This window comes from Arvicola amphibius, chromosome 7 (genome assembly GCF_903992535.2).
Source record: "Arvicola amphibius chromosome 7, mArvAmp1.2, whole genome shotgun sequence".
Lineage (NCBI taxonomy): Eukaryota > Metazoa > Chordata > Mammalia > Rodentia > Cricetidae > Arvicola > Arvicola amphibius.
In genome coordinates this window covers 24,122,871-24,137,938 of record NC_052053.1, presented here as the reverse complement: position 1 = coordinate 24,137,938, position 15,068 = coordinate 24,122,871, and the positions used below count along the sequence as shown (strand labels likewise).

Here is a 15,068-nt window from a genome sequence, read left to right as displayed (position 1 = left end):
TTTCATCATTTAGATTTCAGATCGTTTCTTTCATTTTACTTAAAAATGGTCAGGACTCACTACATTCGTGTAATGTCTCTGCGTGAAGACAATTGACAAATGTATATTATCTCATCCTTCTGAACTTGGTTCTAGATCTTTAAAATGAGAAGAACCATATCATAAGACTGTGAGGATGATCAGGCATATGGAAAGCACATACTGATGCTAAGTATTCAGCGTATACTCAATAATTAACAGCTACTATTAGTACAATTAAAAAAATAAAGAAAACTGTTAGCATCGGAGTCTGGGCACAGCCAAGGGCTAGACTGCTGGCCAGATTGCAACTCGGCTCTCATCATGGCAACACATGACATCTTCATTTCTCTCAGAATGGCAGTGCTACATGCCAAGAGGGTAGTACCAGCTAAGAAACTTGAGCTATTAAGAGAGTTTTAAAAAGAATTAACATTTCAGTACTGTTTGAATGTGATCCCAGGACTCTGGTATGGATGCCCAAGTCTATCAAGATCCACAGACTCAGCATCATCTGTGTCTTGCTGTTCGCACAGGGTGTTTTCTGGTTACAGCAGGTTTTCATGGGTTTTTAGTCAGGGCCCCATAAAAACAACATTTCTAACCCCTTGAAAAGTACCCAAGACAAATCCATGCCCAATACTCCCCACCTTTTCCTAAAGACCCCCCCCCCCACCACTTTTTGATGAAATATTATAAATGATGCAAAGAGCTGAAGTAGGAAGGAATTGGAATGAATTGTGAAGTATGGGTAAGATTTTTTTCCCCTGTGGAACTCTTACAAATAAGGCAATGTATACCAACAGGCTGGCTTGGTTTTCCTTAAACTCACGATGCCGGGGGTGGTCATGAAGAGTCCCAATCAGACTGTTTTTCACGCTGCTCGTTTGTCTCTTCCTGCATTTTCCCTCCCATTCCTTCACCTCCCCTGCACTTTCTCTCTCTTCATCTCTCCCTCTCTCTTTTTGTCAGTGGGGTCTCCTGAAGTACAGGCTGGCTGTAAACTCGCTATATAGCCAAGGATGACCTTGAACCTTTGATTCTCCTGCTCCCCATCTCCTGAGTGCTAGAATAACAGGTGTGTGCTACCACATCGAGTTTATAGGGTGCTGGGGATCAAAGTTAGGGCTTTGGGCATTCTAGCCACACTCTGTCCTAACTGACCCTCATCCTCAGCCCTGGATTTTATGGTTTGCAGAGCATTCTCCTAACTACCTAGAGACAACAACCCCATGCTAGAGGAAGATGGGAATTACAGGGGAATCGCAATAAAGAGGGGAAAAATGGCTAGTCTTCCTACTACTACACAAGAAGTTTTAACAACACATTTTCTTGCTAAAATCTCTGCTTTTTAAAAATAGCTGAAAATTTATGGGTGAGTTTTATATGAAATACTTCACTTCAAGAAAATCATTTAGGTATTTCTTAGGCAATTTGCAACTTTTGATATTTGAAGTATCATAAAATTTCAGTGTTCCTTCTAAACAACCACACAGCCATGTCTTCCCAGACAAATACTCCATCAGTATTCCCATGATGGAGAAACCACTTCTATTGTCTTCTTAAGCCAAATTTGAAAATAGAGATGGTTCAGACAACTGACTTGCAGTAAGCATGATGTATCCAACTGGTTTCTAAATATAGAGAAAGGCTGACACTCCTCCTCCTACACACACACACACACACACACACACACACACACACACACACACAAAACCAATAGATGTGTAACTGATAGTGGAGCTTCCATAATTAAATGTCAAATGGTGGAAGAACAAGCTGAAAGGAAAGTAGCTGTGGATATGCTTCCTACAAATGGTTATTTTAAACTCCTGGAAGAAATCCTCTAAAATAACACCCTACCAAATGACACCATATATACCAAAGTCCCATAACTTTGGTGAATTTGATAATAGTGCATGTTACCTAAAGAAAAATGGAATAGTGCATAATACTTTGAAGATTAAAAAAAGGCAAAGCTGTTTAATAAATGCTATGATTTCTATGTCTGGTGGTTTTTAAGCATCCAGAAGTGGTGATCATCATTATCCATATCCATATACTGTTTGCGTGTGCCCTCTAGGTTTTGAATACAGTCGACTCTGTGTCCTTCCTTGGAGGCTTCAGAGGACCAATTTTTGGTAGCATCTCTTTGGCGTACTGTGTCTTATGGAGTCCAGCTTCACGAAGCGCTAGCTCAAATCTAAGTCTAGGATCAGAAGTTATCTGCAGACATAAAATACAATTTAATTAAACAACTCATTTAGTTGAAGTAAATTTTATCACTAATTTTTATACTTTTCCAAGTCGCATATTTTTTTAAGGTATAGATAGTTAGATGTCAATAAATCTTGCTAGCTCTGTGATTGCAAAGTTTTTAATAGAAACGTTCAAACCGTTTTTGAGATCACCACTTTCCAGTGCATTATTTATTTCCAACATAAGCTACATTCAGTAGTATGTACTATATTAATCAAATACAATATATTAAAATTATTAAATGACGAAATAAAAGAACCTTACTTCCAGTACTATTATTATTTATTGCTGGCTAGAATCATATAAAGCATTATAAAATAAATCTACTTTAATAAATAAAATTAATCTTCAGAATATATTTTTTTTGTTTTTTTTTTGTTTTTTGTTTTTCGAGACAGGGTTTCTCTGCAGCTTTAGAGCCTGTCCTCTTTTTAAGTAGCTATCATTAAGAAAAACATATTAAGCATATGAGTGTGCGTCCGCATGCAGGTATATGCACCATCTGGGTGTGCAGTGCTTACAAAGGCTAGAAGAAGGAGTGGTAATTTAGTTAAGGATGGTTCCATAATTTAGTTAAGGATGGTTGGCCTAATTCTAAAATTACAAGCAGAAAGAATGTAGCTATGGAATTTAAATTTCTTGCAGATGGGAAAACAACCTCCAAAATACAGCTCCCCAAATGATAGCATGGGTAGCAAACACCCCATGATCTTGGTGAACTTGGCAGTATTAACTCCTAGAACTAGAGCTGCTCAGAGCTGAGGTGCTAGGTGGATGCTGGGAACCAAACTCCGGCCCTTTGCCAGAGCCCCAGGGGCTCTAAACCACTAAGTCACCCCTCCACCATTTAGTCACGTGCAAGGTATACATCAACACATGGTCACTCCCTGAAAAAGAGAATCTGAGGTTGGCCCTTTATTTCAAACAGAACTGGAAACGCCCATCCATCCCATGCTAAGTGGGAGGAGACACACACATAGCTCAACTTTTGTTCGTATTTATACTTGACTGGACCTTAGTCCCATTCCTATGAATCTTAAATATCATCACACTCTCTATCATGATAAGAGGTGGCCACAAACGGATTTATACCAATGAGGTATTTTACCTGAATCTGAAGTCCAACCCCACAAAGGGATTAAGTCATAAACTTTGAAGATAGTTTCCTCAGTGAGTTCCTGAGAGAGTGGAAGTAATAAGATGTGTGCAGATGACATGCACACTGTGTGGGCTATGCTTCATGTGGAGAAACACGGAGGTGTCGGGGGTACTGCTTCCAGGAGGATGACCTCAGAGAAGAAACAACTGGGCAACAGTGAAATCTGACTTAATCTTTAAATCAGAGGGAGGAAGAGAGATCAAATCACGTACAAATGCCGAGAGAAAGCAGGTCGATTTTGGGATCAGGGGAGTTGGGGCAGAACACTCTGCCACTGAGGAGCTCTATCAAGAAAGGACACTCAGAACTGGGGTGTGGATTTCAAAGTCTCGATGTCTGTCCATGTTGGTTACTTCTGCTTTTAGCATGAAAGTGTGGATCTGATCATAAAGTCAGAATAAACGAAGGTGGTAGGGGAAGAAGAGAAGGAGGTGGGGTCAGGAGTCCTTTGACTTTCTAGTCATGAAGTAATAAATACCTAAGCATGCCCAGAAGTAGTTAAGAAACAACTGTCAGAAATACCCTGAAAGGAAGATGAAACAGCAACCAATCAGAAGCAGGGCTGGTGCATTGGGAACAGAGCTGGGGTAGTGATGTGATGTGGGACTCCCCTCGGTATGCTGTGAATACGATTGGTTAATGAATAAAGAAACTGGCTTGACCTGATAGGGTAGAGTAGAGCTAGGCGGGGAAAACTAAACTGAATGCTGGGAGAAGGAAGGCGGAGTCAGTAGAAGCTATGGAGCCATCACCAGGGGCAGACATGCTGAAACCTTGCTGGTGGGCCACGAGCCTCGTGGTAAAATATAAAATATTGGAAATGGGTTAATACTAGAGTTGGGCTGTGTGTGGCACATACCTTTAATCCCAGCACTCGGGAGGCAGAGGCAGGCAGATCTTTGTGAGTTCAAGGCCAGCCTGGTCTACAAGAGCTAGTTCCAGGACAGGCTCCAAAGCTCAGAGAAACCCTTTCTCAAAAAACAAAAAAAAAAAAATACTAGATGTAAGAGCTAGCTAGAAATACACTTAAATGATTGGTCAAGCACTGATTTAAATATTATAGTTTCTGTGTGATTACTTTGGGAGTCTGGGCTGCTGGGAAAGGAATAAGCGGCCTCCTTACAACAGTGATACATTGGAAACAGGGCTGGACTGGTGATGCACTGGAAACAGGGCTGGGCATGCACTGGAAACAGGGCTGGGCTGGTGATGCATTGGAAACAGAGCTGGGGTAGTGATGTGAGTGAGGCCAGGAATAACCCAAAGGTCCTTGTTGGAGAGACAACCCATTGAGCCTAGGATCCAGGCTTTTCCTCTTCTGTCCCCATTTTTCTCACACATTTTAAGGAGTCACACTCCCTCTGTGATCTGTGTGCAGTTAATTCCCAAATTCTGCCCAGGATTCACCCAGGCCAGGGCTGTGAATCTTTGACTTTTTTTATTGTTCATTTTTTTAGTAAAAATTAAATGAAGAGGGGAGATTTCTCCTCCCCTGAGACCAGTAATCGGTTTCTCAAAAGCATGCTTTCCACCTCTTCACCCTAAAAATGACATGAACGAAACTAATTCTCCCCAGGCTTTGTTTCCCCTTCTGGATTCTTGCATGGTTAATGGCAGATCTGCAAAATGGCAATAATCCGCTGACTTACTGCTGAATGCAGGCAGTATTCTAGGTAGTTGATATTCATTATTTCTAATCCTCACAAGAACTTTGCAAGTAATTATTTTAAAGATGAAGAAAACAAACATAAAGATGCTAATAGCTTAGGCAAGCGCACATAACCAATAAATCGAGGGTGTGGCTTTGCATGCCCAATGCGGGCTCTTCGCGGTGGTCCTTGTCTAGCCTGGAATCATCCTCGGCTGCTCATGACTCTATCACCAGCACTTCCACGCCCCCATCCCAACGCCCATCCACTTTCTATTCAGGATACAAGGATAAATTACGAATGTCGTTATTTAACTTAGCCTGCTTTCAAATACCCTGTCTACACACAGGATCCAGGTCAGTCTGAGTAGAAAGGGTTTTGTGTATCGCAGTTGGGCCCTCGCCCGTTTCTACTCTCACGTTTTATCACTCAGCCTGTGCCCCGGTCTCACAGTGAAGACACTCAAGGAAGCGCCTCCTTCCCCTCTGCCTGGGAAAACCCTGGTGGTTTGGTCCTGCTCTCTAGGACTTTGCCTTCCTCTGAGCTTAGCCCCTTTAGGGTGCGGCTGCCTCCCCACACGGGCAGTTGGTTCTGGAGATACACGCATACGTTCTTAGAAGGAAGTCTCGCTATGCACACTAACATTTTTTCCCTTTAACTGTAAACCATCTTGTTGCGGGAGCTTGTGACTTACACCTTCATCATCTTTGGATGAATTTAGGAGCTACTGCCCCAAGTCCTCAAGCTCAGATCTCCATCTCTCTAACCTGCCAGACAGAGTTAACCATTCTCTCCCCACAGGCGGCACAGAAGTGGCCTTGCCCTGGTGCGTCACTTCTGTATATCATGCTCGCCGTCTTGACCTGGACCCTCTATTCCCTTCCTCCAGGAGAGACCAGTCTGGCTCTTTTGGGATAAAAACAAGAGCTACATGCTCACACCGAACCAGAATACAGTTACCTATTTCTTAAGTACCTGTTTGACTATTAATGAATGGAGTTTGCATCTTACTGTTCACTACCAAGTATGCCGCACACAGGAGAGGCACTCTGGATTCATTTGGTTTCTTCAGATTTGGGCTTTTTTTTTTTCTCTCTAGGTCTATAAAATTCCAGACTGCTTTCTTCCTTAATTTTGGCTATATCCATTAATTCGTATGTTGTCTTTCCCAACCTCCTCCTCCTAAAAGTTCTTTTCAATCTTCCTTTTCAGTTCCAGCCACAACTAACACGGAGTCTAAGCTCCCACCAACAACTTTGTGATCCCTCAAGGGCGTCTCCACAGGAGGTGTTTTACCCTTAGCTTTAAGAACACACATAACCTGGGACAGCGGTCTTCAATACTGCCTGTCAGTCTCATCGACTGCTTATTTAATGGGATTTATGTCGTGAATTTAGATATAAATTCTTAATACAACAATAGAGATATCCATGAACTATAAAACAATATCAATAACCTTTTTATATCAACGACTTTTGAATAAAACATTGTTTTTCAGTGACAGACATGATTTTTTAAGCTGTTTTGGTTTATGTCACAATTCTTTAATATTTAGATTCACGCAGTAATTATGCATTATCATTTGGAAGTAAATATATGCTAATATGAGGGTGCTGAAATGTAAATCTTGAAAATAATTTGTACCTCAAAGCACCCACTTCAGCAGGTCTTCCGACTCTCGGCGTGGATTGTACACCAATCCCGCTAATTCCCCCAATTACCTGCTGCTCGTTGTACGTAGTCAGTGTGAAGAGAGGCTTCTGAAGGATGAATTCATCTTCACATTCAGGGCCCGTCCTAGCTTTCCATGCCATTGTGTCTGACATCATCCTAACTGGATCAGACTGAACAACAACAACAACCTGAGAGAAGAGAAAGTGTTGGCACTCAGAAGAGGGCGCAAGCTAGAAGCCTCTGGGTAAGATTGTAAGTCTGTTTCATGACCATTATGGAAGTGTTATAAAATAGAAAATGGTAGAGGAAAGAGCAAAGGAATGCTAAATCCAGGCCAGTCCCAGAGACTTGCAAAGCAGTTAAAACACATGTCAAGCGAGTTATTTAACTATCATGGTCATTTGCTAATGATTATGATTGATTTCAGATACAAATGTATTTGTCTGGCAAAAGTCAAATGGAATCTTACAAGGAAAACCTGTATCACTGGAAAATGACAAAAAGCAACAAAACTTCATTTCAGCAGCAATCGATCTCTGGTTATAAGTACCAACACCATGAGGCTCTCAGGTGAAGTCGATTGTGCCCTCATTATCGGAAAAGCTGGGAGAACTTCCTTCCTAACTCTGCGAGTAGACTCCCTGGGTCCATTAGAGACAATGAGTTACCTTTCCACTGTAAAATTCAATTGCAGAGTCATTTTAACACAAAGCCATTGTCCTACGTCAAAATAACTGCTCTGGCCCAAATCTTTTTTTTTTTTTTTCTTTTTTCTTTTTTTGGTTTTTCGAGACAGGGTTTCTCTGCAGCTTTTTTTTTTTTTTTTTTAGAGCCTGTCCTGGAGCTAGCTCTTGTAGACCAGGCTGGCCTCGAACTCACAGAGATCCGCCTGCCTCTGCCTCCCGAGTGCTGGGATTAAAGGCGTGCGCCACCACCGCCCGGCTTCTGGCCCAAATCTTAATGAAAAGAAGCCACTAATTTTGTCATAAGCACCGTTATTAACACCGGCTTGTTAATTCTGCAAGTCAAGAATTCGCGTGGAGTAAATGGTATGTTAATGCCATTTCGAAACAGCTGTAGTAAAATAACTGTGGTCAAAAGTAGTTTAATTATTATAGGCTTCCAAGCTCTAATGCCTTAATACTACAGTTCCAAACCCTGACTAGAGGTGAGGGAAACAGAAAATGTCCTCCTTCAAAGGACTACTGGATAGAAAGAATTCTAGTCACATGGACTCTGTAGTTATCAAAATTGTGTTTGCAATAAGAATTTTCAGTAACTGTGACAGTAAGCCTGTCTCCAGGAAGCCATAATATGTACTTATTTGCTAATAATTGAATAATTTGTGTTTTTCGGATTTATCACAAGGAATTTATGTTCTTATACTTTGAATTCACCCCTACAGCCCCTTTTATTGAAGAGGAGGGTGATGTAGGAGCCGTCTCATCGTGTCCCAGTGGACGCTTACTAGTTATGTGACTTTGGAGAAAGCACCTGACCGCTTGGTTTCCTCCTTAACAACATGGGGGCCTTAAAAACACTTTCCTCATAGGGATGCTGAGGAGGTTAAGCCAAGCTTCACCAGAGAGCATTGGAACAGGGCTTTGCAGTTAGTAAGCGCTCACAAATTATCTCCGATTACCACAACCAATGGGGCAGGTACTGCCATTATTATCCCCATTTTCCAGATGAGGAAATGGAACCAAGGCAGATTAGGTCAACGACTCAAGTTTTTCCTGCCATTGAGTACTTAGACTGCTGTTGCAGGACTGAAGGACACCCAAAGTCAAGCATCATCCATGGGTCTTGTAAGACTTCTCACTTAGAAACTACACAGCCACTGCCTGAGCAGGCTAGGTTGTGCAGCCATCAGTTCAAGAAATCACCTGGGAGTTCAAGTTTAGGAAAATTGCCACAGGAACTCCCTCACATTTCCCAATCTCTTAAATCCTTGCATTTGCCATGTACTGTCTACTTTCATCTACTTCCACCTAGTTCTATTAGGCAGGGCAATGGGAGGCTTTTATTTCTCTACAAAAGGGCTATTTGTAACGTGGTACTTAACAGACTTGTTGGCTGTGGGATTTTTTCCAAGCCCAGGTTCCCACTCCAGAGTGGATTATCTTGTTCCACCACATTTTTGAGGACAGTCCTTTGACTGGAAACAGATTCACTGCTGCAAACAGATACTGTGTGGATAATGAACTAGAGGAGATAGGGTCGCATTTAGATCTTGGGAGAGCTTTTGAAACGCTGCTGATAAACTTCTTTAAATATATTAAGAAGCTGGACCTGGTTCAACATAAACCTAACTGGCTCCTGGGAATGGAAACCATGTCCTAATTTGGAAAAGTTACATTTTTCTATAGCAGATGTCATGAACTGAGTCCCAGTAATAATATCATTAGCGCGCTTAGGAACATTAACAGAGTAAAAGATTTCCAAATCGAAAACACCTGTTTTCGAAGGGCTTCCAGCCGCCTCTCTCGCTCTTCCTCTTCCTGAACTTCTTGAAGGGCCACTTTTTTTCTCTCCATCAAACGCTTCTCCAGTAATTCTTGTCTATATTTAACCCTTTGGGAAAAAGACACAGGACAGGTAGGTGTACAATAATTAACTCACACAGTACAGTGTGACAGGAGACATCTCAGGGGGACATTACCCCCACGGGGTGATTTGACTTGTTTTGATTTCTCAGATCCAAACAGTGAGAGGCAATTGACTGTGATTCTAGTAACCAGAGAGATACGGGAAAGCTTGGAGTGAAATCCAGCTGGACTCAGTGTTCGCGGCCACCATTTAAACTCTGACCCCGACAGCGAGCTGCCAGAGCTACAGTTACAGTGCCCTGAGCAACAACCACCCAACCCTGAGTTATGGCACAGCCTTCTGATGACAAGCTTGAACACAACTTGAGGGGTTAGAAAGACTGTATTCCTGACTAAAAGCTCATACTTTTTTAAAGCAGGGCAAATAAATTACTGTAATAATGTGCTTCAATTATTTAGGTTACTATTACTTAAACTACACTTTATATGTAGTGTGGTTCAGTGAAGTGGGCTTGTGGGCATGTTAAAAAAAAAAAACCTTAAACATTGCACTCTGACATCTGTAGATGGCAGCAAAAACATGACTTTCCCCCTTCACCATTCATTTTCCATCTCCTTCCAAATCATCAGACATTAAAACATGGTGTTTTTAAAGCACAGCTCCGTGCCACGAGCTCGCCTAGCCTTCTCTGTGGCATGTAGCCTCGATTATTGCTGTCTTCGTGTCAGGAGGATTCGATTGACTTTCAGAGAGGAGATTTGCCATTTCACAAAGCAGGCACCTGGGCTCTCAGGAGGATTGGGCTACGCTGGTCCTTCTCTCGGTGACAGCTTAGCTTTATCCTGCTTTGTCACTTTAGGTACAAAGGCCCTTTGCCCCTAGTATACCTAGGCCGGTATTTTCTACAGCAGCATTTTCTCTACACCTTGTGTCTTTAGGTTTTGATATTCGCTGAGTGCGCGTGAGGCAAAGGTCTTGCACTAAGTGCTTCATGATTTCTTTTTTAGGCTCCACAACAATCACAGGTAGGGGTATAATTTTGTACGTATAATTTTGTCTTTTAGAGATACAGCAATGGAGGCTCAGACAAATGGTGCAATTTGTTCAAAGTCTCATGCTGATTAAGCGGCAGAGCAGAGACACAACCCAGAATGACGGTTCTCAGCTCCCAAGCCTAGCCTGCAGCCTCCCACCCCCTGCAATTAACCTCTGCGAAGTTAGAGCTCTCCTCCGACACCAACTGCCCCCTAAACATCCACTGTACTAGACGGTGCAGGCATGCTGAGAAAAAGTCTTCCTTAGATGCTGGTATCTTCACATAGACACAAGGCATGCCTAAGAGCCGAACGAGGGAGGTCTCCTGGAGGCGGAGAAAAGAGAGATGGCCACTTGTTGGAGGTATTGTTCAGGTTGTAACAAAAGCTTCGTGGAGGAGCAACATTTGAGCTGGGTCGTGAGGGTGGGGATTTGGAGAGGCAAGGAGTGTAAGAGCAGAGAGTATGGGACAGCAAGTGTGGGACTGGCGCGCAAGAATGGGCACCCTTTTTGTCTTATCCTGGTCCCAGAGAGCATGGGACAGAGTAAGTAAATGGTAGCGGAGAGGGACAGGCAAGCTGTGGTGGACTGAGCCTGGCTGTCATACCGTTTCCTCAGATGTGTCCCGGGAGCGGTGCTCCCGACAGTCAGCTTGCTCAGGAACCGGCAACAACGGAGATGTGCAGGGAGGGCTCAGAAGGAAAGCGTGTGAAACAGAAAAGTGACAACGGACTCTGAGCAGGGCAATCCTAGCCTTCTCTGAAGGTCGTGGCCATACTGTCGCTCTCTTCTGTGTCAGGAGTCAGTACCAACCGAACCAGTGGACTCAAGAGCCACAGCTCAGCAGGCTCCCCATCTCCCCTGCCTCCATGTAGGAAACTGTTTCCCATTCTCTCCGTTTTCACGAAGGCATGACACAACCCAACCTCCTTAATGAGGTTCTCCTCAGTTGCACCGAGTACAAGCTAAGTGAACTTCTGTGAAGGTTCAATTAAAAGATACCCTGGGACTTGCCTGTTACCATATGCTAATTCTCAGAACCTTGGCAAGTTTCTCTTCCTGTGGGACATATAGGTTGCTTTGTCTGCAACAAAGTTTTTGTCTGCTTTGTGGGAGAGTAATAGCCGGTCCTGCCAGGGGAGCTTGACTAGTGAGGGAAAAACTGCAAATGAGGCTTTGGCATTTATTTATTCCCGTATCATGTAGAAGGCTGACTTTTAGTTCATTTTGAGGCTCATTTTTCACGTAATAGATGTTTATTGAGCTCAGTGCCAGCCATGAATCAAATATTGCATTGGGTATATGCAGTCAATATGGCTGAGACACATGAGTCTTTGCACAACAGACACTACAATAGAAGTTTCAAAATGGGCAGCTGTGAAATGGGGGCTGGGGGTCTTTGATGGGACAATGAGGCGGAAGTCATGGGGGAAGGACCTTTGCCAGCCTTGGGAGCCAGTCTTAGAAGTATTCTGAACCTGAGACTCAAAAGAGGAATCGCTTCCAGCCAAGAGGGAGAAAACGGAAAGAGTGGACTAGGAAGAAGAAAGCCCAGAGATGAGAAGTCATGGCAGGCCTGAGGAACTGAAAAGAGATCCAGTAAGACCCAATACAAATGTGGCAAGATGCAGGGCCACAACGACTCAGGCTGAAGGGGTGAGCTAGCCACACTGTGTGGCTTTGTGAGGAAGAGAAAGCACTGGCTGCTCTTTCAGAGGTCCTGAGGACAATTCCCAGCAACCACATGGTGGCTCAGAATTATCTATAATAGGATCTGATGCCCTCTTCTGGCATGCAAGTATACATGAAGAGTACTCATAGATTAAAAAAAATGTAAATACATAAAGTTAAAATTAAAAAAGAAAGAAAATAGAAATAGGTTAGGACTGATTTCCAAGGAAACAACACCTAAGAAAGGAACAAAGAAAGCAGAAACTAAGGAAATAAGGAGAATAAACAGTCCCCAGAAAAGGTAAGAAAAATGAGATCTAAAACGTCAAATGCTACAGAAAGATTTATTATAATCCAAAGCGATTACTGCATTGAATTATGGGGAGTCGTTGGTGATGCTGGCCAGAGCAGACAGCGGTGAGGTGGCTGAGGAGGTAGAGGGAAAGGAAGAAGGAGGGACAGAGGGCGAAACCTTTTAGTAAGACGGATTCAGGTGGGAGGCGGGCACAGGGTGGGGCTGCAGAAAACACAAGCTGGTTGCCGAGACCCAGCTCCTCAGGGAATGTTCTCAAGGTTATCCAGACAACCTTAACCTTTGAGTTAATTCAAGGGCATGGGCAACACAGTGATTCTCAGTTTTTAAAGATGCTGTGGCTTAAACGCGAACAACACTTTGCGTACAAGAGGAAGACCCCTGACGCTGCTTGTGCTCTGGATAGCAAAATGCCTTTTCCTGAAGAGAAGGGATGCAGAAAGGAACTCTTGGGAGAAGGCCAAATACTCACATATTCATGGGGGAAGAAAATGGCCACGCAGTAAAGCCAATCATTTGGAAAATTTTCCACATAAATACTTTCAGTCATTTGAGGTAGCAGATTTTCTCCAAATTAAACTGTTGCTATGAAAGTCAATGTCAGGAAATGGCTAAACTCAATAGTTTCTAAGCTGTGCACTGAATCCCCAAACAGGAGCCTGGCGTTCATTTTCTCACTCTATTTTACGCTCCCTGCGTCCACAAAGGTGGAACGCGCTGCCGAAGAGGCATTAGCAACTTCTCTTGGGGGAGGAGAGCGTCATATTGTTCGTTCACAAGCAACAGCTGCTGCCAAGTCAGGCCAGGCATTAGCAATAATCGGAGAAGGACTCTAAGCTTCCCGGCCTTCGGGAGGCTTGAGGGGTGGTAAGCTTTCCTGTAGAAATAGAGAATCTGCGTGTCATTGAGGAGACTTGAATATGTACTGCACTCTAAGGAGTGAGTGGACCTCAAAGTGTGGTAACACCAGGTGTCATTGAGCCCTCAGAAAGATCTAGGCAGACTTATATAGGAAAATCTAGGTCTTCCTCCTATCTAGAATCATGAGCTAACTGCAGTCTAAACGGTTATGGCAAACAAGTGGGGAAGACTTTGCCAAGAAGGGCATACAGGGACAAGCACTTCAACTAAGAAACAATAATATTCTCATAGGACAACATAAGCAGTAGGTAAAATAGAGCAAAGAGATGGAGTTTCAGTTAGGGTACAGTAGCCAACACTGAACTTCCCACTCTTGTGTACTGGGGACATGATTTACTCTGCCGAAGTCAACTCTGTAAACAAACTTCCTTCATAGAGGTGAAGCCATGAACCTGAACACTCAACATGACAGTGTTAAACAGGTACCTGCTGAGGTCTCCTTGCCAGAGGGACCACAGCAGCCGTGTCATGGGGAACGGGGTTTTGCCTGTTGGGAAATCCATTCTGGATTCAAACCTCGCTCAGAAGAGGATTCTGCCCACCAAATGGAGGAGAGCCTCCCGTTAGCAGTCGGGGTGCCCAGGGAACAGTGTGTAAATTGAAACAGAGGAGGTGAGCCAGAAGCCATCACCTTCCAGATAGGAGTCTGTCCAGAGCAAACACTGAAACCCCGGATTACACCACCATGATTCATCCCTCCAGCCCCACAGAAGGGGAAATTGGCTCTACTCAGCTTTGGAAAGAGCATCAGCAGAGATGGATCCCCGCAAATAGTTCTGTGAGTCCTGACTTGAGGCGGTGACAGATGGTACAGATGTGCATGAGGCAAGAACAAAGAGGACTCAGAGCATGTTTGCAGAGCCAGGAATGGATGAACCAGGCCAGCTCCAGACAGAGCCCATACTCATAGCTTTTTCATTTGTGAGACTCCTGGAACTGACTCTATATCAATGCAGTTCATCAACATTGCTATCGTCCCACCTCCTTGGTGACAAACACTACTTCAGGTGCCTGGGGTACAGCAGTAGAGAAGACGAAAAGAAACATTCCCACACTATGATGTTTTACATGACTTGTGGTTTGCTTTGTATACAGATGACTAAGTCCATACTCTGGTGTTGACGGAGGCTGCTTGTTCGCTCCCCAGCTGCTAAGACCTGAAATAATTTCTCAGAAACTATATTATTTGCAATATTGTTTGGCCAATAGCTTAAGAGTATTTCTAGCTAACTCTTATATCTTAAACTAATCCATTTCTATTAATCTGTGCATCACCACGAAGTTGTGGCTTACTGGCAAAGTTCCAGCATGTCTGTCTCCTCTGGCAGCTACCTGGTGTCTCCGACTCTACCTACTCTCTCTCTCTTTATATATATATATCTCCTCCAGCCTGGCTATAATATTCTGTTAAGCCATTGGCCAAAAGCAGCTTTTTTATTAACCAATGGCAATAAAACATTCATAGCATACCAAGGGGAATCCCACATCACTCTGGTCTGGTCAAATGGTTCTCAATAAGTTGGTTTTGGATGCTCACATCCTGGGTTGGAGAGCCATTTCTTGGATCACTATGGGACAATGGTTTTTAGCTGTAACCATAATTAGAACCACTGGAACTTACCAAAAACAGATGCCAGGACACTACAAATTCCATTGACTCCTACTGGTGGGGTCCACGCACTAATACTTGGTTAGACATTCTCCCAGCGATGCTCATGAACAAGAAAAGCCCAGGTTGGGGACAATGCCAGGCAGCTCGGCCTGAGCCTAGCTACCTGGAGGCTGGGCAGCTAGCTGCCTCTACCCCCTGGGCCTCTGA

General features: G+C 43.5%; 1 protein-coding gene across 1 annotated transcript in view; it reads right to left on the bottom strand.

Annotated features, from left to right (window-relative positions):
* Positions 1-2,097: 2,097 nt before the first annotated feature.
* The window catches only part of Ccdc148 (coiled-coil domain containing 148), a 162,615-nt gene continuing 149,644 nt past the window's right edge, over positions 2,098-15,068 (bottom strand). Inside the window, exons 10-12 of the mRNA XM_042055372.1 lie at positions 9,216-9,333; positions 6,807-6,947; positions 2,098-2,244 (exon numbers count right to left, since the gene is read on the bottom strand). Of these exons, the coding sequence (XP_041911306.1) occupies positions 2,098-2,244; positions 6,807-6,947; positions 9,216-9,333 (406 nt within the window). The remainder of the gene's footprint in view (positions 2,245-6,806; positions 6,948-9,215; positions 9,334-15,068) is intronic.